The 21829-nt window shown below is 38.8% G+C and overlaps 1 protein-coding gene and 1 non-coding gene across 3 annotated transcripts in view; both read left to right on the forward strand.

Moving 5' to 3' along the window:
- The first annotated feature begins 82 nt into the window (after positions 1–82).
- The window catches only part of CFAP299 (cilia and flagella associated protein 299), a 433380-nt gene continuing 411633 nt past the window's right edge, over positions 83–21829 (forward strand). For both annotated transcript variants that reach the window (XM_020988357.2, XM_020988358.2), the window contains exons 1-2: positions 83–321; positions 16026–16156. In XM_020988357.2, coding sequence (XP_020844016.1) covers positions 211–321; positions 16026–16156 — 242 coding nt within the window. In that variant the 5' untranslated portion in view covers positions 83–210. The remainder of the gene's footprint in view (positions 322–16025; positions 16157–21829) is intronic.
- On the forward strand, positions 11869–11974 carry LOC144455547 (U6 spliceosomal RNA). The gene has a single exon (XR_013484266.1). It is a non-coding gene; the product is annotated as a U6 spliceosomal RNA (small nuclear RNA).

Consider the following 21829-nt stretch of genomic DNA (forward strand, 5'->3'; position numbering starts at 1 on the left):
GAATGTACGAAGGTGCAGTTCATTCTAGAATCTCTAAGAAAACTCGATCAGGAAAGAGTGAGGCGGGCTTAGGGACGGGAGAAGCAGCAAGTACCCGGGGAGGGAGGACCACCTTCCCCCAGGTGATTAAGAGGTCCGGAGGAGAGCTGGGCTACTTTAGCTCTGTCTGGGCTCCAGGTTGCTAAGGACGCCGCGCCCTTAGTAACCACAATGGAGCACGAAGAAGGGGTGTCGGCCGTGGACAATATAGTCACCCAGTTTAATACTTATGAAGATTTTCTGGACTCGCAGATTACCACACTGGACCTCTATTACCTGGAGGTAAGCGGGGTGCCGGACCACCCACTGGAGAAGTCTACCAGGCTCTGTCAACACCCCGGGAAAAGATTGGTCCAGCCTGCTTCACCCCAACTCAGAGCATAGCCACGCGTGCACTCGTGCAGCTAGCTAGCACAGCGACTGACGCACCCTCTAAAAGAGGGGGCAGTCAGGGTGGCTTGTGATTCGGGGGTGGTGAATTAGAGGGCAGGGCCGCCCTGAAGCATTCCCTCCCCTCCTTTTACCCCCGGGATCTTGGCTCCCCATCTTTTCCCAGCCCCACAAATGGCAGTCAGCTCCAGCAGTCCCTAGGGGTTGTGCACTGTGGAGGTAAATCACAGAATTATAGGTTTGGAGATGGGAGGAGACTCAGAGGCCATGTAGTACAACCCCTTTATTCAACAGATGAGAAAATAGACGCTCAGAGAGGTCGGGGACGTGCCTCAAGGCACCCAGGCAATAAATGTCAGAGGCAGTGTCTGAACTTGTTCCTCTGACACCAGAGCCCGTGTCCTTTCCATTTGGATCAATCAAAAGCAGTTTAAAAAAATCTGCTATGTAGTACAAGCCACGTAACAAACTGATTCGGAGGGCTCAAAGACAACAATAAAAAAGTTCCTGCCTTCTTAGAGCTTATATATTACAGGGGGAGTGGGGTGAGGGAACAAAGCTTCCGGCAAGGAGGATTGGGAAATCTGGGTCTGAATGCTGGCTCTTTGTGGGTGTGGACAAGGGGACTCATCTCCCTGGTCCTCAGTTTCCTAGTTGGGAAAATAAGGACCTCAAAGCTTTCTGCAAGTTTTCACTTTCAGTGAACCTTACATTCATTAGAATCTTACCGTGGCTAAGCTACCTTTCTGTTGAGCGAAGAAAGCAGAATTAGTCTCACTGCTTACAAGTCACTCCATACCTGACGATTATCTGGGGAGGAGGTAACCTCTAGAAGAGCGAATTATTTGTCAGATCTTAAATCTCTCTCTTCCCCTCTATTACAGAAATCTAGGGATCGTCTTCTTTGTAATTACTATCACAGATGCATCAAACAAAAGAGGCCAACTCTAGATTTTAAAGCAGGGAACTGATGACTGTTAATAATGTAAATAGAATATTTTGATGAAAAGTAGTTATGACTATAAACTTTGAATTAATTTGCTTTCCAAGGTGCAAAAGATGTCTCCTTTTTTCCTCTCCCCATTTTCATCATGCTGGCTAAAATAGCATTTTCAAACTTTTTGGTCTCAAGACCCCTTCACACTCTTTAAAATTATTGGGCCCCTCCAAGAGCTTTTGTTTATGGGGTGATAGCTATGGTTATTTACCACATTAGAAACAAAAACATCTTAGTATTGTTATGAAAACAATTTTGACCTTGTGAACTCCCAGAAAAGGTTCCAGGGCCCTAGGTATCCCCAGACCATGTTCTGAGATGAGCTGGGTTAAAGAAAGTTAATTTTTATATTATTAACATGGGGGTTCTTAATGTTGGGTCTGTGAACTTGTTCTTTTAAAAAAAGTATTTTGATGTGTTTCGGTAATACTACATATTTTATGCATTTAAAAACATTATTCTGAGGAGTACATAGGTTTCTCCAGAGTCACAAAGAGGTCAATGACACCCAAAAAAGTTGAGAACCCCTTTCTTAGAGGTACAAAATCTCAGGTACAGACCAGAAATATCATTGGAGCAATTACTATTTTTATACTAAAATCTAAGATAGAAAACAGTTATAATGTATTTAGGTTTATAATGTATTTAATATAATAACTTTAACATAATCTATATTTTATAATAATATAGAAAATATACAAACACATTATAGCATAAGTCAATACATTGATTATATAATATAATAGCAAAATAATGGTTTGTAATATAATTATAACAATTCAAATTAGTACCAAAAATAAAAAAAAATCCTCAGTCCCTGTCTTAATAATTTTTTTTGTTTACTTGAATTAAGAACTTCCTCGACCTGTGATTTTATTGGTGTAGGGACTCTTGTTAATAAAATTTTTTTTAACCAAATCTAATAATAATAGTGATGGAATAATAATCTTAAAAATTTTTCTAAAGGAACACAGAGGTTAAGTGATGTGAAGGACTTTAATCCACATCTTCCCGCCTCGAAGGCTAGCTCTATATCCACTACACCATGTTGCTTGCCCCTAACACAATCATATTAAGCTTTATAAAAATGGAAGAATGTGGAGGGGAAAAAAAAAACTTATGGAGAAACTTTAAGAAAATCCTTTTAATAATATCAGCTAAATGTATCTTTACAATCTTGTTATAAAACTCAAAAATGGCCCTGAATCACGGAATCTTAAAGCTGGAAGGGTTCAAAGTAGATTACATTTAGGTGATGTTTTTCAGTCTTTTGTTCTATTTTATTTTTCAGTTATTTTCTCCAGCTTCCACTTCCACTTCATAATTTAAAAGGAAAAAAAAGACCCATGTTACAAATCTATCTATCTATCTATCTATCTATCTATCTATCTATCTATCTATCTATCTATCCATCTGTCTGTCTGTCTATCATGCATCCACATTATATATATAATATATATATTATATATAATTATATATATATATACATACATACATACATACACCTATATACACATACAGTTAAAAACAACTTCTCATATAGTCCATGTCCAAAAATATGTCTCATTTTGTACCTTGAGTCTATCACTTTTCTGTCAAAAGAAGGGTAGCAATAACAAAAAACAAAAATTCAAGAATAGCAAAGGAAATAATGGAAAAAAAAAGGTAAAGGAAGGAGGTTTAGCAGTACCAGATCTTAAACTATATTATAAGGCAATAATTATCATAACTATCTGGTACCAGCTAAGAAATAGAAAGGTAGATCAATGGAATAGAGTAGACATACAATTTACAGCAGCAAATAACCTTGTATTTGATAAGTGTAAAGACTTAAGATTTTGGGATGAGAATTCATCATCTGGTAAAAAAAAAAAGTTGGGAAACTAGAAATCAGTATGGCAGAAACTGGGTATAAACCAATATCTTACACCATTTAACAAGGTTAAAAAGGATACATGACCTACATAAAAAGAGAGATTTTGTAGGAAAATTAGAAGAACATGGAACATATTACATATCAGATTTATTGATAGGTGAATAATTTATGAATAAACAACAGAAAGAGAGCAAGGTTAGTTGTAAAATGGATAATTTCTGTTACATTAAATTAAAAAGGTTTTGTATAAATAAAACAATTGTAGCCAAGATCAGAAGGAAAGCAGAAAATCAGTTTATCAGATAAAAGTCTCATATCTAAAATAAGAACTTTCTCAAATTTATAAGAATGGGAGTCATTCCACAATTGATGAATGGTCAAAGGATATGAACAGGCAGCTTTTCATGAAGAAATCAAAACAATTTATAGTCATATGAAAAAATGTTCTAAATCATTATAGATTAGAGAAATGTAGATTAAAACAACTTGGAGATATCATTTTACACCTATATATTGGCCAAAATAATAGAAGGGGAAAGTGACAAATATTGGAAGGGATGTGGAAAAATTGGGACATGAATTCATTGTTGGTGGAACTGTGAGTTGATCCAACCTTTTTGGAGAGCAATCTGGAATTATGCCCAAAGAGTTATTAAACTACCTCAGGGATGGGGAACCTGCAGCCTTGAGGCCACATTTGGTCCTCGAGGTCCTCAAGTGCAGCCTTTTGACTGAATTCAAACTGCAGGATTTGTTCTGTGATGTTTGGATTCAGTCCCCACCCTTGAATACCTTTTGATCCAGTCATACTACTAGTAGGTCTATTTCCAAAAATGATTAAGGAAAAAGGAAAAAAAAAGAATCTATATGTCCTAAAATGTTTATAGCTGCCTTCTTTGGGGTAGCAAAGAACTGGGAATTGTGCAGGGATGTCAGTCAATTGGGGAATGGCTGAACAAGTTGTAGTATATGATTGTGATGGAATACTACTGTGCTATGAGAAATGATAAGCTCAATGATCTTATTCACAGTAAATTAATGTGGCTGTTTTCCCGTAACTTCTCCAATATTTTTCATTTTCCTTTTGGTTGTTCTTATTATATTTGCAAATCTGTTGGGTTTGAGGCAGAACCTCAGAGTTACTTTATTTTGCAGTTCTTCTAATTATTAATGATTTGGAGCATTTTTTCATATGGTTGTTGATAGCTTGGCTTTTTTCCTTTGAGAATTGCCTACTCATGTCCTTTGACCATTTATCAGTTGGGGAATGAATCATATTCTTAAAAATTTAAATCAATTCCTCATTTATCTTGGAACTTGCGCCCGAGTTTTTTTTTTTACCTAGTTAATTTTTCCATTTTCACTTTAATTGCATTAGTTTTGTAGGTGGTGTCTTTATTATGAAATTGGGTGGGGACACATTTTAAAATGATTTCAGTCTCTGGAGGCCAGATTTCACTAACCAGTTCTAGAAGAGAAATGTATTCCTCAATTAAGGGTAAAGATACAACTGATTCCTTTATTTCTGAAGGCATATTTTTGAAATAAAAATTATTAATTTTTTCCTTAATTATTTAAGAAAGTCTCTGGGTTTTGAAAATGTAATTTGCAAAATATTAAGAGGTAGATTCAGCCGATATACTTAATATCAGGAAAAGCTGGGTTCAGATTCTGCCTTTGGCATTTAACAGCTGGGTCAAGTCAAAACGTTCACAAGCATTTGTTAATTATTCAGACATAGTGCTAAGTGCTGAGAACACAAGCTCAAGCAAAAAGAAAGATAGTCTCTGCCCTCAAGGAGCTTACACTCTAATGGAGGAAGACCACACATAAAAGGAAGCTGAACAGCTGGAGGAGGGTCTAGGGCAGGAGTGGGGAACCTGCAGCCTCAGAAGAAATCTGAATCCAAACTTCACAGAAGAAATCCTTTTAAATCTTCTGTGAAGTTTGGATTCAGTCAAAGGGCCACACTTGAAGACCTAGACGACTATATGTGACCTCAAGGCCATAGGTTCTCCATTCCTGGTCTAGGGGAAGAGCCAAAGCAGGAAAATGATAGAGGAAAAAAAAAGTCTGTAGCCAGAAGGGGAGTCTAGAAAGGAATGAAGACATGGCTAGCCTGGGACCTCTCCTTCAAATAGAGGTTCTCAGAGGAACCAATCAATCAGAGAGAAAGAAGCTATATTTAAAATTCACCCAGGAGTTAACTTCCAGGGTAAAGAGGCTTTTATGTTGTGGTGGAGAAAATTTAGAGAGTCAGAAGTGGAACCCTGAAAGGAAAGTCATGGCTGGCCTGGTAACTCTCCTTAAAATAGAGGTTTTATGTCTGTTGCCAAGTCATTTAACATTCTTGAGGCTCAGAAAACTCTCTCAAGACTAAGACAAATTACAATTTTAAGGGAAAAAAATTAAATTCCTTTTCTCCCTCAAAATCTGAAAGTAATACAGCATTTGTAATTCATTCCTTTTAGTTAAAATAAATGTTCCTGGGGCCATAATCAAATACAAAAAATGATTTTCCCTAGAGAACAATCTATCAAAATTATGCCCTGCCCAGCACCAGTGATTTGGGGACTAGATTTGGAAATAGATTTCTGTTTCATTCCTAAAAACGCATAAGCTGATAACCAGTAGGCATTAATCCCAGAATATCAGAGTTTTGAAGGACCTCAAAGACAACCTTTTTTTCAATAGTTTTCCAATTACATGTTAAAGCAATTTTACCGCTTTTTAAAGTTTGAGTTCTAAATTTTGTTCTTTCCTCTTCTCTCTCCTCCTCCCTCACTAAGACTGTAAGCAATATGATATAGGTTGTATAGCAATCATGTAAAACATTCCCATATTGGTCATTTTATATAGGAAGACTCAAAGAATAACAAAAAAAGAATGAAAGAAAGAAAGTGAAAAATAGCATGCTTCAGTCTGTATTCAGACAATATCAGTTCTTTCTCTGGAGGTAGATAGCATGTTTCATCATGCGTCCTGTCAGATTGTCTTGGATCACTGTATTGCTGAGAATAGCAAAGTCATTCACAGTTCACCATACATTATTGCTGTTGCTGGGAACAATGTTCTCTTGGTTCTGCTCACTTCACTCTGCATCAGTGCATGGAAGTCTTTAAAGAAAATCTTGTCTAAACTCTAGTTGAACAAGAATACACCCTACAAAACAGCAAACTGGTGGCCATCCGTATATGTAGTTGAGGTTATCAAGGAACAAGTCACAGGTGTTGAATACATGAAGGGAATGGGAATTTGGGGTATTTGAGAAAACAATGGCATGAATGTTAAGGTCACTTAGTATGAGGGCAGGAATATTTCTGGAGAATGGAACTGTGAACCAGGGAATGAGTTCATCAAGAAATCCTAAATACTGGCAAATAACAATGACCAGATCTGGTCTATTCATTATAGAAAGCAAGTTTCCTGGGGCACAGTGGAAGGAGCAAGAAGATATTGAATCATATATGGAGGTGGGGATAGAAAAGTTTAAGTGGATGGTTGGAAAGGGCAATTTGTTCTTTGGTAGTTAGGCGTTCAGTATCCCTGGGATGGGGGAGATTAAGAAGGGATGGGAGTGCTCAAACCATTGGGGAGAGTCCAGGCAGAGAATCAGTGGATGTGAGGAAGTCCACTGATGAGGGCAGGTGATTAGAATGTTCAAAGTCTCCTTCCAGGCATAGATCCTCAGGGTCTTGGCACAGCCCTCCACTTCCCAGCCCTAACTGCTGTACTAATGACAATCTTCCTGTGCCCTGAGTGTATCCAGGAACCTAGCCCAGGGGCTTGTAGATATTGTGAGGTACTTCATCTTACAATCATCCACAAGTTTCTATTTCATTGATTAAAAACTCTGAATTCCCTCTATCCCATTACAACCTACTACCATTACCTCTCTCCCCAACCATCACTGCTCCTGAACTTAGCATATTCTTGGCCTTCACTGCAGTCTCTATCCTGTACCTATTGGTACTCACACAGGCCAGCGCCCCTACTCAAATTTCATTTTCTGCCCTTCCAAATCTTGACCTTGTAAGTAATTCAGATAAATCTTATACTGTCCTCAGAATCTTCCTTCAGGGGCATACACCAGCATTGTCTACAAGTGCTCTTATTGAAGCCTCTTATGGTCAAATGCAGTCATGGCAGGACAGAGATACCACAGCAAGTTAGGGATAATGGACAAGTCCATTGGAGGACTGCCCTATGGAGAAAATATGCCCTACCCTGGATACTGTCACCTTGAGAAGGAGAAACAGTCTTCCCACCAGAGTTAATCCTTCCCCCTCACTTTATTTCATTTTCCCAGAATCTTAGCTCATCAGTAAGATACTTCTTTACTGTACTCAAAGAATAATTTGCACTAGTACCTATAGGTAGATTTCTCTCTGCCTTGAAACTCATTATAGTAGAATTTTTCAGTGTTGGAAAACTAGAGAAAAGCCTAATTGCAGTCCAGGTGCAAAGGATAAGAGTAAACCTGTTATTTAAAGAAACAAATGAGGAAGTAAAATTACCACAGCTGTCCATGAAGGACATTCCAAATTTTTTAAAGATACGAAGAAAATTATCTCAATGCATATTGAGTACATCAAGTTTTAAAACATTTAAAAGGTTCTTTACTTGATTTGTCAGAAAAATAAAAAAATAAAATAAAATAAAAACAACTAGTGGAGAAGCCTGGCTAGCTTTGAAGTAATGTATGGCCCAGGGCTTGGGCTAAAGGAGGAATGTGACATTTTCTTCCAAAGATGTTATTGGTGGTTGTGGTGGCCCCATTTCAAAGGAAAGACCCCTGTGCAGCTGTTGTGAGGCTCTATAGCTCTTAGGAATAGTGAAACAGTTAAGACTGGAAGCATATCAATCTTCCCACTAATAGGTTAAGCTAATTTACAGGTAGCTAGGTGACCCAAAGAATGAAAAGCTATATGCACTTAAGTGCCTCCTGAGCAGCACTGGATCTTCCAGTATTGGTTACATTATTTTGGTGGCATCAGCAAAATGCTTTGCAGAATGAAGGTTTCCAATGCTCCCAGGAGGGGATACATAATACCGCCTCCCACCACCACGGCCACCAATGAAATCACAGATCCAGTCTGAAAAAAATTAATGTAGAGAGCACTCTCCTAGGCACCGGGCACATAAAGAGAGAAAAACCAGTGCCAGATCTCAAGGGACTTACATGCTTCTTAGAGGAAGTGGAGAACATGCAATAAGCAACATACAAGGCAAATTTGAGATGGGAAAGAGAATGAACAACAGATTAAACCAGAGCACAGAGAAAGAAGGTGGTACTAGTTCTGAGTCGAGGGAAGACAAGGATTCTGAGAGACGAGGAGGGAAATTCCAGGAAAATTCCTGGAGATGAGAAATGGAGTGTCAAGACTGAGGAAGGGCTAGAATGTCTATTTTTGCTGGTATACAGCACTCATGAACAGAAGTGTGAAATAAAGATGGAAGCATAATTAGGAATCAAATTGCAGAGGTGTAAAATGCCCTTCACGTGACTTCATGCATTTCTGAGAGTGACATGAGATTGATTTAGGACCATTCAGGTTTTATTTTGTTTTGTTTTGTTTCAAATACAAGAATTGTTTCTTGTGTCTTGGGGCAGCCTTGGACATTCTTTGCTTCTTAGATATAGAAATATGAGCTGTACTGAAGCTATTAACTTGGATATTGCCAGATGGATGTGCATGTTTGTCATGGTCCAGAGAGGCCAGACCTTTGATTACTCACAGGGTTCACCAGTTTGAGCATGTAGATAGGTCACTTGGCCAAGTCTTCATTTTTATGTTCTCAAGTGAATCTTGAGTCATTGAATCACAGAGGTTCCAGAAATGCATTGGAACTCCGTAAGTTGATTACTCACTGGAAGGAAACTCGTTATTTTATTTTTCCTATCAAAAATGAGGTGCTGAGTCATAGTCACATAAGCCAAACTTATTTTATTTGTATAAACAGAGGTAACAGTCCATGAGCCCTTTTCTACGTGGCATCGATTTATATTTTCAAAGGTTTAAATAGGGGAATGGATTAAGCAATAGAGAAAAAAAAATGTCAGTGATGCCATACACTTTGTGGTTTCTGTGTTTACACTCTCAGAGTGGATATTTACATTTTACAGTCTAAAACACTTTGACTCATACTTGTCCTTGTGATTTCATAAATGTTATATCTGTTCTAATTGTCAAGAAGTCTCCCAAATGGAATTGATCTTGTTCTTCTTCTTCAGTCCTCACAAATTGTTATTGATAAAATATTGTAACGACATAGAGCAAAAAGAATAATTCAACTTCACAACAACAATTAAGTTACATATAGAAAAATCTATAAATAAGGTCATGGGAGTAGAAGAGTTTGAAATGTTTAGCCAAGATATTATATGGTAGAATTAAGACTAGGACACCAGATGTCCAGTCATATAGTTCTTTGATTTTGGAGCTTATGAGATTGTTAATAATAGGGGAAAGATTATGTTTTCTGGGTATTTCCCTTTCCAGAGAATATTACTTTTAACCTTTTAACTTAGAGTCATATTCCTCTCACTTTACAGATGACAAAACTAAGGCTCCCAAAATTTAAGAGATTTTGCCCAAAATCACAGAATTAATCATTGTCAGAGGCAGGTTTTTTTTTTCTTTTGGCAAGGCAATCAGAGTTAAGTGACTTGCCCGAGGTCACATGGCTAGTAAGTGTCAAGTGTGAAAGGACAAATTTGAACTCAGGAACTCTGTCTCCAGGGCTAGTACTCTGTCCACTGTGCCACTTAGCTGCCTCAGAGGCAGGCTTTGACTTCATGTCATCCTCACATCATTCAGTTTCTTGTTTACAAAGTTAGAGGAGAAGGGAGCTGAGTTCCGCATTCCCCAGAGTCAGGAGAGGCTAACACCTTCCTGGACACAGGACACAGCCCAACTGATCGATGCATTCAGAAACCATGTGCGACGTGTAACACCTGTGGACCTCTCATCTCCAGGAAGGGAGGAATGGCACATTCAAACAATTTTTTCCAACCACCATGAAGATGGCTGAAGCATGTGCTATGGAGACTCAGAGCTTGGTCACACATCAAAGATGTCAAGGGCCATTCTGGGCCATCACCCAAAAAATTTGTCCAGTTGTCCTTTTCTCTTCCCACTGACTTCGATGACTCTGGAAGAGAGGAGGGTGAGGCTGATGACTGTGCAGCTCTGGCTCACCTAGGTCCAATTCCCGCATGAGCCAAGACATCGCTCCTTGATGTCAGTGGTCCACTTCAAAACTGAAGGATGAAGAACAAGGTTAACTTTAAAATTAAATTTGAGGCCAAATTTGATTTTAAAGTACTTGCCTCAGAATTATCTCAGAATAATATCCTTGAGAATATTCAGGTCTGTTAGAGAAAAGTAATTATTTAATCAAAGTTAAGTGGGAAAATTTCTCTCTAATCTATTCTAAAGATAAAATCTGCTTTGGTCTTTTTATTCAGCTTGGTATGAGCCAATACCATTTGTAGGGGAAACCATGGCACAGTGGATAGATAGGGTATTAAATTTTAAACTCCTGGATTCAAGTCCTGTTTCTGATATATGTGACCCTGGACTAGCCATTTAACTTCTCAGTGTTCTAAGCAGTTAAGACTACAACTTACAAAGAGGGCGCTAACCTTCATTGGTAGAGAAAGTCCCTCACCATGTGGTCCCTCAGCTCATCAAATCACAGAGCCAGTGCCTATCCTTATCAATGACATTTCTTGAACAACTTCTCTGTGAAGACTATCCCACTGGCTGCTAAAAGGAGAGAGAAAAGAAATGTTCGTCCTTTGTAAGCAGGGATACACTAGGCTTCACTGAAACACCATTGTCTGCAAAATGGAATTTGGTCTAGGGTGAGTTCTGTTGCTGAGGGCTCCATCATAGAACATTCCTACTCACAAACTAACATGAGCCTTGAACACAGAAATTCTGTGAGGTGGAAGACATAATTGTGTCAAATTAAAAAAATTAACTTGTGTCTCCTAGAATTGTAATAGAATTTAAACTTACAATGATTCAACCTTGCAGGGAGTGGGGGGGGGGGGCGCCGAGAATAGGGCTTCACCTATTTTCTCCTATTATATGTGTATTCCACTAGGTGGAAGCATTTGCTCAGTTTTGCATTGTACATGTAAACAGCAGATTAAAAAAACGAGTAAATATATTTGCTTGAAGGCAAATGACAAATGTCATTTTTTCTGCACGTTACTCTGTTCTCCAAATTAACAACTTAGTAATTTCTTCTCCTCCTCCTCCTCCTCCTCCCTCCTCCTCCTCCTTCTCCTCCTTCTAACTGTTCCTTATTGGTTTTGTTGTTATGGGGAATATCCATAATGCAGCCTCTTCTACCAGGGCAGATTAGCACTGCTCTTGTAATTTATAAGTAACTTGCTCATCACAGCCAAGTGTTAGAGATACGAATTAACTCAGGTCTTCCTGACTCCAGAACCAGTTCTCTGTGGACACTGTGCTACATTTGTTTTGCATTAAAAAATAACTTCCATTTACTGCTATAGGTAGGGTAGTAATTGCTTTAAGAATATAGCCAGGTGTTTGCTTCAGCAGCACATATACTAACATTGGAACGATACAGAGATGATTAGCATGGCCCCTGTGCGAGGATGACATGCAATTCATGAAGGATTCCATATTTTTTTTTTAACCTAGAAAGACTTGTATGGTCTGATGCTGAGTGAAGTGAGCAGAACCAAGAGAATGCTGTACACAATAATAGCCACGTTGTTCAATGACTAATATTGATAAACTTAACCCTTCCCAGCAATACAAGCATCTAAGACATCTCCAAAGGCCTCATGATGGAAAATGCTATCCACATTCAAAGAAAGAACTGTGGAATTTGAATGCAGATCGAAGCATACTATTTGCTATTTTTTTCCCTCTTCTGTGAGTTTTGTATCCTCTTTCTGGTGATTCCTCCTATTGGTTCTAATTCTTACTTACAACATCACTAATGTGAAAATATGTTTAATAGACATGTGTTATGTATAGTCTATATCAGATTGTGTACTGTTTTGGGGAGGATGGTGGGGACGAAGGGGGAGAAAAATTTTAAACTCAAAAGCATATGGAAGTGATTGTTGATAAATCAAAATAAATTAATAAAAAAGAATACTATATCCAGGTATATTCTTTTCAGTTTCACAGTTTGTTGCATTTGGAAAACCACGTTTGATATCTTGTAGTTTTCCACTTAAGAAGACTGAGGTGTAAAAATTAGTGGCTTAGTCAGGACTTCTCTTTGCTAGGTATTCAATATTGTATCCACTGCTAAAGTCTACCTCTGCTGCCTCATTGTTTCATGGGTTTTATTCCGGATTGTTGTAATAAAGACTAATATTTGGGTTGATGGATAATATTACTGAAAGCTCAATTAGGAATACTGCTTAATTTCAGAGTTAACTCCTAGAAGTTACTCAAAAGTCCTTCAACACCTAGAGTGATTTTATCCATAAAAAGGAAACATCAATTGTAGACAGAGTTAGTATCAAGATGCTTGATGGGAGTCTAGACCTTATGAATACCAAAACTGGGATACCTTGCAGTTGCTGAAGTAAGGAGGAAAGCCTACTCTGTTACTGGACCATTTAAGGGTCATCTGTGTTAAACTAGTTTCTTTGGCACAATGACAGGCACATAGTAAATGCTTAATAAATATTTGTTAACTGACTACCGTTAGGTAACACTTTCTTGGACTCCAAAAAGTAGAGTGCCTTATGATTACTAGAGAAACTAGGTAATTTTTAGTTAGAAACTGGGGTTGTTTTAAGTGTAATTCTAAGTGGGCTCTGTTGTGTGTGCCTAAGTGTCATCTCTCCACATGGAGAATTTGGGAAGCTTGCTTCCAGAAGAAATGTGATGACATGTAAGGGAAGCGCCTTGGAGAGACCGACTGTGGAGCATGTATGGGCATCCCATAACTGATTCTAGTTGTCTAAATGGGTGTTGAAGAGGAGGCGGCTCGAATGGCTGCAGAGGCATCAATCCAAAATGACCTGTCAGCTTTGGCTCTGATCTCTTTGCCTCATTTGCTTCTGAGAGATTTTAAAGACACGTTCAAACATAGCATCTGGTGAAGAAAGGTCTTTGACCTTCAGAGAGCAAGGTACGGGAATCTGGGGGTTGAAATACATGTTGGATTTTACAGTCAGCACAAAATCAATCCCCTGAGGAATAAGGAGAGATCTTTGGGAGTGACCTTGGGGACCTCAGCCCAGTAGAAGGACTTAGCCAATTAGTGATGCCACAATTGTATAAAACTTGGTGGGATTGATTAGGAATTAATCTACTGCCTCAGTTTGAGACTACTCCCTCAGAGATAGGGGTGGTATAGAGAAGAGTATGCCCTCTCTCCCCCATGGGGAGAAATGTTGTGTGTTTGTTCTAGTTATGCTTTTAAAATAAATATTTTTGGTAAATATTAATGTTAAACCACCACCATGTAAATGGGGGAACACAGCCAATATGTTTTTTAAAGGAGAGGCACCCCAGACCCCCTCAGAGTACCTCTAGAATCCTAAGGGGAAAATGTAGAAGCCAGGCCCTAGAAGAGGGGAGCAGTGCATACATATTACAAGACAACTTTCAAAGTGGGAGCACTTAAGTTAAGTTGGCTTTTTTGTAACCTCCACACATTGTTCTGTATTCTGCCTTCTGAAGTCAATCTGGACAGGTTTCATCTTTTCCACCACATGATAGGCACCCTTCAAATACTTGAAGGCAACTCTCATGTTACACACACACACACACACACACACACACACACACACACACACACGCACCTGCGTCTTTTCTTCTCCAGACTAAACAAGTCTAGTCTCTTCTAACCAATACTCCTATATAGACTCAAGGCCCTTTGTCATCCTCATCACTCTGAATACTCCTTGCTTCATCAACATCCTTCTTAAACTGTGGTTTCCACAAGTGAACACACTATTCTAAATGAGCTCTGATGAGGGTAGACTACAGTGGGACTATCTCAACGCAGACCAAGATTGCATCAGCACCCCATCACACCGCCCACATTAAGCTTGCAGTCAGTGCGCCGTTACCCTCCTCCCCACCAGAACAACTCCTGTCTATCCATGTCTCCTCCATCTTGTACTTGTGAAGCTGATTTCTGGTATACAAATCTAAGACTTTATATTTATCTTTATTGACCTAATCTTTTTTAGTTTCATCCCAGTACTCTAGTGTGTCAAGATTTTTTTTTGGACTTTGTCCCTGTCACCCATTCTGTTAGGTTTCCCTTCCAGCCTCATGTCATCTTCAAATTTCTTTTATGCCTTTATCCAAGTCATTGATAAGAATGACTCAGTGCAGAGCCTGGCACAGATCTCTGTGGTATCCAGTGAAGTCCTTCTACACCATGTTGATATTGGCCTATTCTCAATTACCTTTTGAATTTGACTATCCTACTAGTTCTGAATTTATCACTTTGGGTGTGGCCTTTTGACTGAGTCCAAGTTTTACAGAACAAATCCTTTTACTAAGGGCATTTGTTCTGTGAAGTTTGGATTCAGTCAAAGGGCTGCACTTGAGGACCTAGAGGGCCACATGTGACCTCCAGTCCGCGAGTTCCCCACTCTGGCCTAATCCATATCTTTTTATCTTCTCCACAAGGAAAGTGTGATCATAAGGCACACAAGGGCTGTGATCTGTATTGAGGGCTGCAGTATTCACACAGAAAAAAGTAATGAGTCTTTTCATGTAATGAAGAGGTTCTAGACACCTTAATATTGCTGTGCAGTTATGTATGAGGTTAAATGAAAGTTCCTTCCTTTCTCTCTAGCTTTAGGGGGTCATCTTGAATTTCAGTTTCTTTGTTTTCACTAGTAGAGACACTACATGAAAATATCTTTGTAGTTTAGTGGGAATTCAGCAGCTCCTATTAAGCTATAATATGCCATGACAACAAATAATTGGCAATTCTGAGGTAAGAATGAATTCGCAGAAGTAAATGATTGGAATGACAAATCCCTGTGAAAGCAACAATATTTTCTTTTTTGCATGTGCAATTAGTTTTAATTGCTCAAAGAAAGCTCTCTTGATGTACAAGCAGTATTGTCTCCAGTTTCATTATTTAGAAGTCAATCTATTAGGTATTTGCAACTTTTCTCGGACTTTATTTTAAACTATGATTTATTATTTTTCACTCTCTAAAGACAAATTTGGAGTTTTATGCTCTCCATATTGCACGTTGGGTATTCGGGGGGAAGTCATGTATCAAAGGTATAAAAATACATCGTTTAAAGGGTGAATTGTATTTTCGCATCTAATGTATTACTAGCTAATATTTATATAGCATTGTAAAGTTTGCAATATACTTTATGTAGATGATCCAGTTTGATCATGTAACAAGAGCATTAAAACCTCATATCTGAATAACTTTGTATTTTATAAACACGATCTCATATACAAGAATATAAACTGTTTAGAAACGTGAACTTCCTTGAAAGTCACAATAGCCCCATGAGATTGGTAGTAAAAGGATGATTATTTCACCTCCTTGTTTTACAGATGAGAAAATTGTGGCTTAAACTGTGATTTAGTTGTAAAAGTTTCATTTGTAATAACAAATATCATCTTTAATTATGCAAACGAAATCTGCTAGTGGTCTAATATTAAAAAAAAATCAATGTGTCATTTCCCTGAAAACATAGGGAGGATTTGTTTTGTTTTTCTTTAGGATGAAGACCTGGCCCGCCAGCTGGTGGAGCTGGGCTACAGAGGAAGTGGAGAAGTCATAAAAAGGGAAGATTTTGAAGCAAGGAAGGCAGCTATTGAGATAGCAAGACTTGCAGAAAGGACTCAGAAAAAGTAAGTGGCTGCTGCCCAACCCAACATATGGGCCATTTAGATTTCAAAAACTTACGTTTTTCTATTTTTCACCTTTCTGAAAAGCCAGCCCCTCCCCTCACTCCCTACCCTACTCCCACAACTTTTTGGATTTTCTCACCTATAGAAGCACAGGCTGATGTAGATAGAACTAAAAATATTTCAACAAATTATGAAGATCAGTCAGCTGGAATGTGCTGACTATAAAAATACATTAAATGTTGTACCTACTGACGTATAAAATAAAAAATGCATTTAGTCAGCACGCCAATAAAATTTTGTTAAAAAGTAACTCAGTAGCGTATGTACTAAATGGCTAGGACTTTGGACTTAGGATTCTTTGCTATTTCTGAGGTGTATAAAATCTTTTGTATTTTTAATTTTCATTTTTTAATTTTCACTCTGTTTCCTCTCCCCAAATGTTCTTTGATCCTCACGTTCAACAACACTGAGGCAATGTGTTTGGTCAGATGTTTCAGTAAGCTGTGAAGCCTAAAGTAATCCATAGATACTGATCATATCTTCCCAATCTACAAAATACAATTAGAGAAACATTTTTAGCCAGCTGTTCTATATCCCACACGATGCTAGAGCATACACATACATTAAACTGACGAGGCTACTTAACAAAGGTATGCCAGAGCATTAGTTGTTCAGGTTGTTAGATTTGACGTCGATTTTTAAGTGTTAGAAGAACTGCTTCTGTTAGCAGAGAGGGATTTTGCTCAGCTCTTTTTGTTGTCATTATGAATAGAAAGTCTTCATCCATTTACTCTGAAGTACAAAGAATGGAGCAGTACCATTTGCTTGTTGGTGGAATTTAAATTAATCGTTTGAATGCCCAATTTTAATTGGGAATGCTGGTACTTATTTTGTTCCAGACTTTACAAGGCCTGGAGTTTAGTGCCCTAATGCTCACTGTTAATACAAAAACCCATTAACGTTATTGAACTCTAATAGTAAGCCTGGACTTCCACTGAAATAATCTAAGTTGTCATGAAACATGGTCAGTGTATTAATGTCTTGAGTAAATCGTAAGGTGAAAACTTTCTGTGCTGATATCAGAGTAGCAAAGAGTAGAAGTGTGTTAACTCCAAAATTTCATGAGGAACGTACACACACATACGTAAACATGGCTTTACAATTCACGTATTACTTTATACCTGATATAACCTATTTCATATAAAAAATGGTGGGTTATGTATAAAAAATGGCTTGACTTCAAAGTCACGAGCGGCTTGTTTGTTTATAAAGATTATGTCTGTGTGTGTGTGTGTGTGTGTGTATGTGTGTGTGTGCGTGTGTGCATGTGTGTGTGTGTGTGTGTGTGTGTGTTTGTGTGGTTATAGGGCAGTAAACATTTTAAATCAATAAAGCTGGAAAGCACTTGGAAGACAAATGTTACTCCTCTTTGCTGAGTTCAAGACTAGCAATAGATAGCATCTCAACTTTTTTTTTCTTTTGCTCCTAAAAATTTGTCTCAGAAATGACTAACTACTCAACTGTCTTCATCCCACTCACTTTAACCTCTTAGAGGAGTTTGCTCTCCAATCGTTACTTTTCCTGCTTTACTAGCTTTTACTCTCTCCTTTGCCCATGAGAAGGAAGGAAGAAAAGAGGGAGGGAAGGAAGGAAGGAGGGAAGGAAGGAAGGAAGGAAGGAAGGAAGGAAGGAAGGAAGGAAGGAAGGAAGGAAGGAAGGAAGGAAGGAAGGAAGGAAGGAAGGAAGGAAGTCAAGAAGGAGCGAGGGAGGAATGAAAGGAAGGAAGGAGTGTTCTTTCTGGGCTTAGCTCAGCAGCACTACAGGTACCTGGGGGGGAGGGGTTTGGGGTTAATCTCTGTCTTAAAAGTATTAGGGAAAGTTGATACTTTTTTGGCCAACAGCCATAGCTGTGCTTCAGGTTGCCCTGCTAAATCTCTGAATGCTTGCAGTTCTGGAACTAGAATCTCATTTTTCTCAGAGGTGTAGTCCTGGCTGCCCTTTCTACAAGGTTATTTTTTATAGCCCCTCCCCCTTATAAACTATCTGCTACCGTGGTATACAGGTGGTCTTTACATTCAGATTTAAGAGAGGATTTCTCCTCTATTGCTCGCAAGAAACTGTGAAATAGACAAGTTACATCTTTTGGCATCTGCCCAGCCCTCTTTCCTGGGACCCTGTTGCTTATGACACTACTACCCCCCACCTCTATTACCCAGCCCTGTCTTGCCTTACCACAGCGTGACACCCAAAGGCACATTCTTTCTACAGTTGTTCATGACACAGATTTATTTTCTTTGATATATCTTAATAGATATTTATTTAATAACAATAATAACTAACATTTATTTAAAAATCAATTAGAAAAGGCTTAGAAAGAAGTTTATATATGAAAGATCTGGGGCCTTTGATGGACGGCAATCTCAATGTAAGTCAACTGTGTGATATGGCAACCAAAAAACTTAATGTGACCTCGGGCTGCTTTACGAAAGGAATAGTTTCCTGGAATGAGATTGTAAAGTCCCTCAGAATCCTTCCCTGGCCAGATCACATCTGGACTGCTGCATTTAATTCTGGGACAACACCTTTTCATACTGTTGCTGTTATTGTTTGCCCGTCTTTCTCAAAAAGGACCGATGACATCAGGAGGGTGATGCCTTGACTTACAAGTGAGTTGGGTTTAAGTGAGGCAGAGCTGTGCAAGGTCACCAGCCTCACTTTCTTCTCCAGAGTCGTCAGGGTCCAGCAGCAACACATAGGTCAAGATGACTGGTGATAGCCCATGATGCAGTGGGAGACCTCGGCCTTTTTAAGCCTTATCAGACGGGTGAGATTCCAGAGAAGGATCTCGAATTCATGGCATAGGAGAAGCGGCTGAAGGAACCGGGGAGATTTAGTCTGGAGAAGAGAAGAGAATACTCAGAGAACAGGATAGCCCCCTTCACCATGGAGAAGAAGGGTTAGATTTGTTCTGTTTGGCTCTGGAGGGCAGAACCAGGAGCAATGCAAATTTCAAAGAGACTGATTTCAGCTTGACATCAAGAGAGACTTCTTAACCCCAAGAGAGGCGTCGAAATTGGAATATGGGGCCTAGGTGAGTGGTGGGTTCTTCACTGTCCTTGGAAGTCTCAAGCAGAGGCTGGATGTCCACTTCTCTGGTATGTGATAGTAGGGGTTACTGTAGCATATGAGTTAGATTGAATGGCTGCTGAGGGCCCTTCCAACTCTTAAAATTTGGTGATTCTTGTTTTTATATAGTATTTTAAAGTTTGCAAAGTGCTTTACATGTGTCAGCTCATTGGAGCTTTACAACATTGTTTTGTAAGTTTTATAGGGAATATTCCCATTTTACAGATGATAAAACGGAGACTCAGAAAACTTAAGTGACTTGCCCACAACCACACAGCTAGAAGGCCTTATTGATTCTAAATCTACTATTCTCACCTACTAGACCGTGATGCATATAAAACTCTGACTCACTTTGTGTCTCGCTCACACTTATTACAGTAATAGAGACATTTGTTCTGATTGCATAACTCACACCACAGTATTAAAGATAGCTTTTGAGATCCTGTGATTCTATGACGTCTTCACAGGGTACGTGCAAAAGAGCACAGGGCTTGGCATCAGGTGACAAGGGCTGGTGTACTGGCTCTGCCACTCATTAGCTATGTGGACTTAAGTCATTTCAGTTGTCTGAGCCTCAGTTTCCTGATTTTGCAAAGCAGGAGTACTATTATTTGTATTTGCTATCATATCAAATGGTGTGAAAAGAATTTGGTTTTTTTTAATTGTAAAATGCTTTATAAATATGATCTATTATCATTACTGCTGATAATCACAATGGATTACTACTTCCCGGGGGTTTGTGCCTTAGAGGAAAATGTCTAGAAAGGCAGTGTTGTAAGCCAAAGGAATGAATTTCTAATCATGCCATTTCAGGCTATGTGAAACAGTGCAGTAGATGGGCTGAGATACTTTCCTGGTGCCCCCCAAATCATGCAATGTAGGTGGCTGCCTGCTATTCTTCCAATCTCCTGTAAGATATAGGTCAGCTAAAATACAAAGTTTCTTTATGTAACTTTGGAATTCAAGAATCCCCCTAGGTACTTCTTTTTCTGTGTCTTTTTCAGTTGACTAGGATTATAGTCTTTGGACAGACTTCTCCCACAAAGGAAAGTACTTGGGGCGTTCTGTGTGCTTGTCTCTGCCTCAGGCTCAGTGCCACGTTATTCTCAAACAGCCCCTCTTCCAATTGACAGATTGATGGACTCACTGTATTCTGGTCCCTCTTTGTCATATTTCTTCTATTCTGTTCATGAACATTTGCTCTTCATCACAGTATCTTTTCTACAATTGTCCTGGCCTCATCTTTTCTAAGCATATGACCCATTCTAGTGCTGATCCTCAGCTGTGACCAGGGACTTTGATCTGTGCTCATGGCATGACTTTCTTTCAGATTCCCTTTGGAATTCTCTGTATGATTCATAAAAGCAGACCTGACCCTGCTGACACTTGGTTAGTTCAGGTATAACACCGAGATGCAATGAGGTATTCATAAGTCATTTAAATGCTTAACAGCAAGATGTTTATTTAGCTATAGCATAGAAAGGATATTCAACAGTAGCACTCAACTTGAATAGATATGGGGATCCCTCTACCCATTATAGAAACCTTTCTAATCAGCAGGGCAGAGTGTGGTAATTTGATCAGTGTTGGAGCATCTACCAAGTCTGAGGAGACTGGATTTCATGATTAAGTCTTTTTATGCCCTTAGGGAGCCAGGAAATCACATTAAGTACAACCAGAGGGCCAAAGAGGTGCAGGGGCTAATTAGGTCTTCAGAGCAGCTTTCTCTTCTTTTAGGGAAAACTAGCCTAACCCATGCTGGGGGTGGAGGAGGTTGAGAAGGGAACTCTTTTAGACATTGGTTATATCACAGTAACAAAGTACACATGACACTTACCAGCTTTGTGACCCTGGGCAAGTCACTTAACCTCAATTGCCTGACCAAAAAGAAAAAATAAATAAACAAACAAATAAATGAAGAATGAATAAATAAATAAATGAAAAAAAAAAATAACAGAGCACAAGAGACACAGAAGGAATCTTTGAGAATTAAAGGCTGCCTCAGTAACAGACTGAGGTTTCTATAAACACAGGCTGTTAGATGTGACAGGTACATGCTGGTGAGGGTGCAGGCTGGCAAAGGTAATGTGGACAGGATCTATCACACTTTAAAACTCTGTAATATAAGTTGTGTGATTACAAAGAAGAAAACATCCAGTTTAAAAACATTGGATTTTTCTCCATCAACAATATTAATTTAAATTCAGCCATCCCTTCATTACCTCTAGAATATCATTTGACTGAGGCCTCATGGATTGATTGTTTTCTTATAAAGTTCCAAACAAAGTAGGCATCGTCGGCAGTGTTAAAGACTTACCAAGAGGTCAAAATAGATGAACATTGAGAAAAGTCCATTGAAGCTGGCAATTAAGAGATCATTAGTTACTTTGGACAGAGCAGTTTCCGCTGAATGATGATGTCAGAAGCCAGATTGTAGAGAGTTAGGAAGAACATGAAAGGAAAAAAAGTGGCAGAAAGTTGTAGATTATTTTCTCAAGGAGTTTAGCCACAAAAGAGAGGGTAGATATGGAACAATAGCTACCAGGG

Source organism: Phascolarctos cinereus, unplaced genomic scaffold (assembly GCF_003287225.1).
Source record: "Phascolarctos cinereus isolate Bilbo 61053 unplaced genomic scaffold, phaCin_HiC Scaffold_9;HRSCAF=440, whole genome shotgun sequence".
Lineage (NCBI taxonomy): Eukaryota > Metazoa > Chordata > Mammalia > Diprotodontia > Phascolarctidae > Phascolarctos > Phascolarctos cinereus.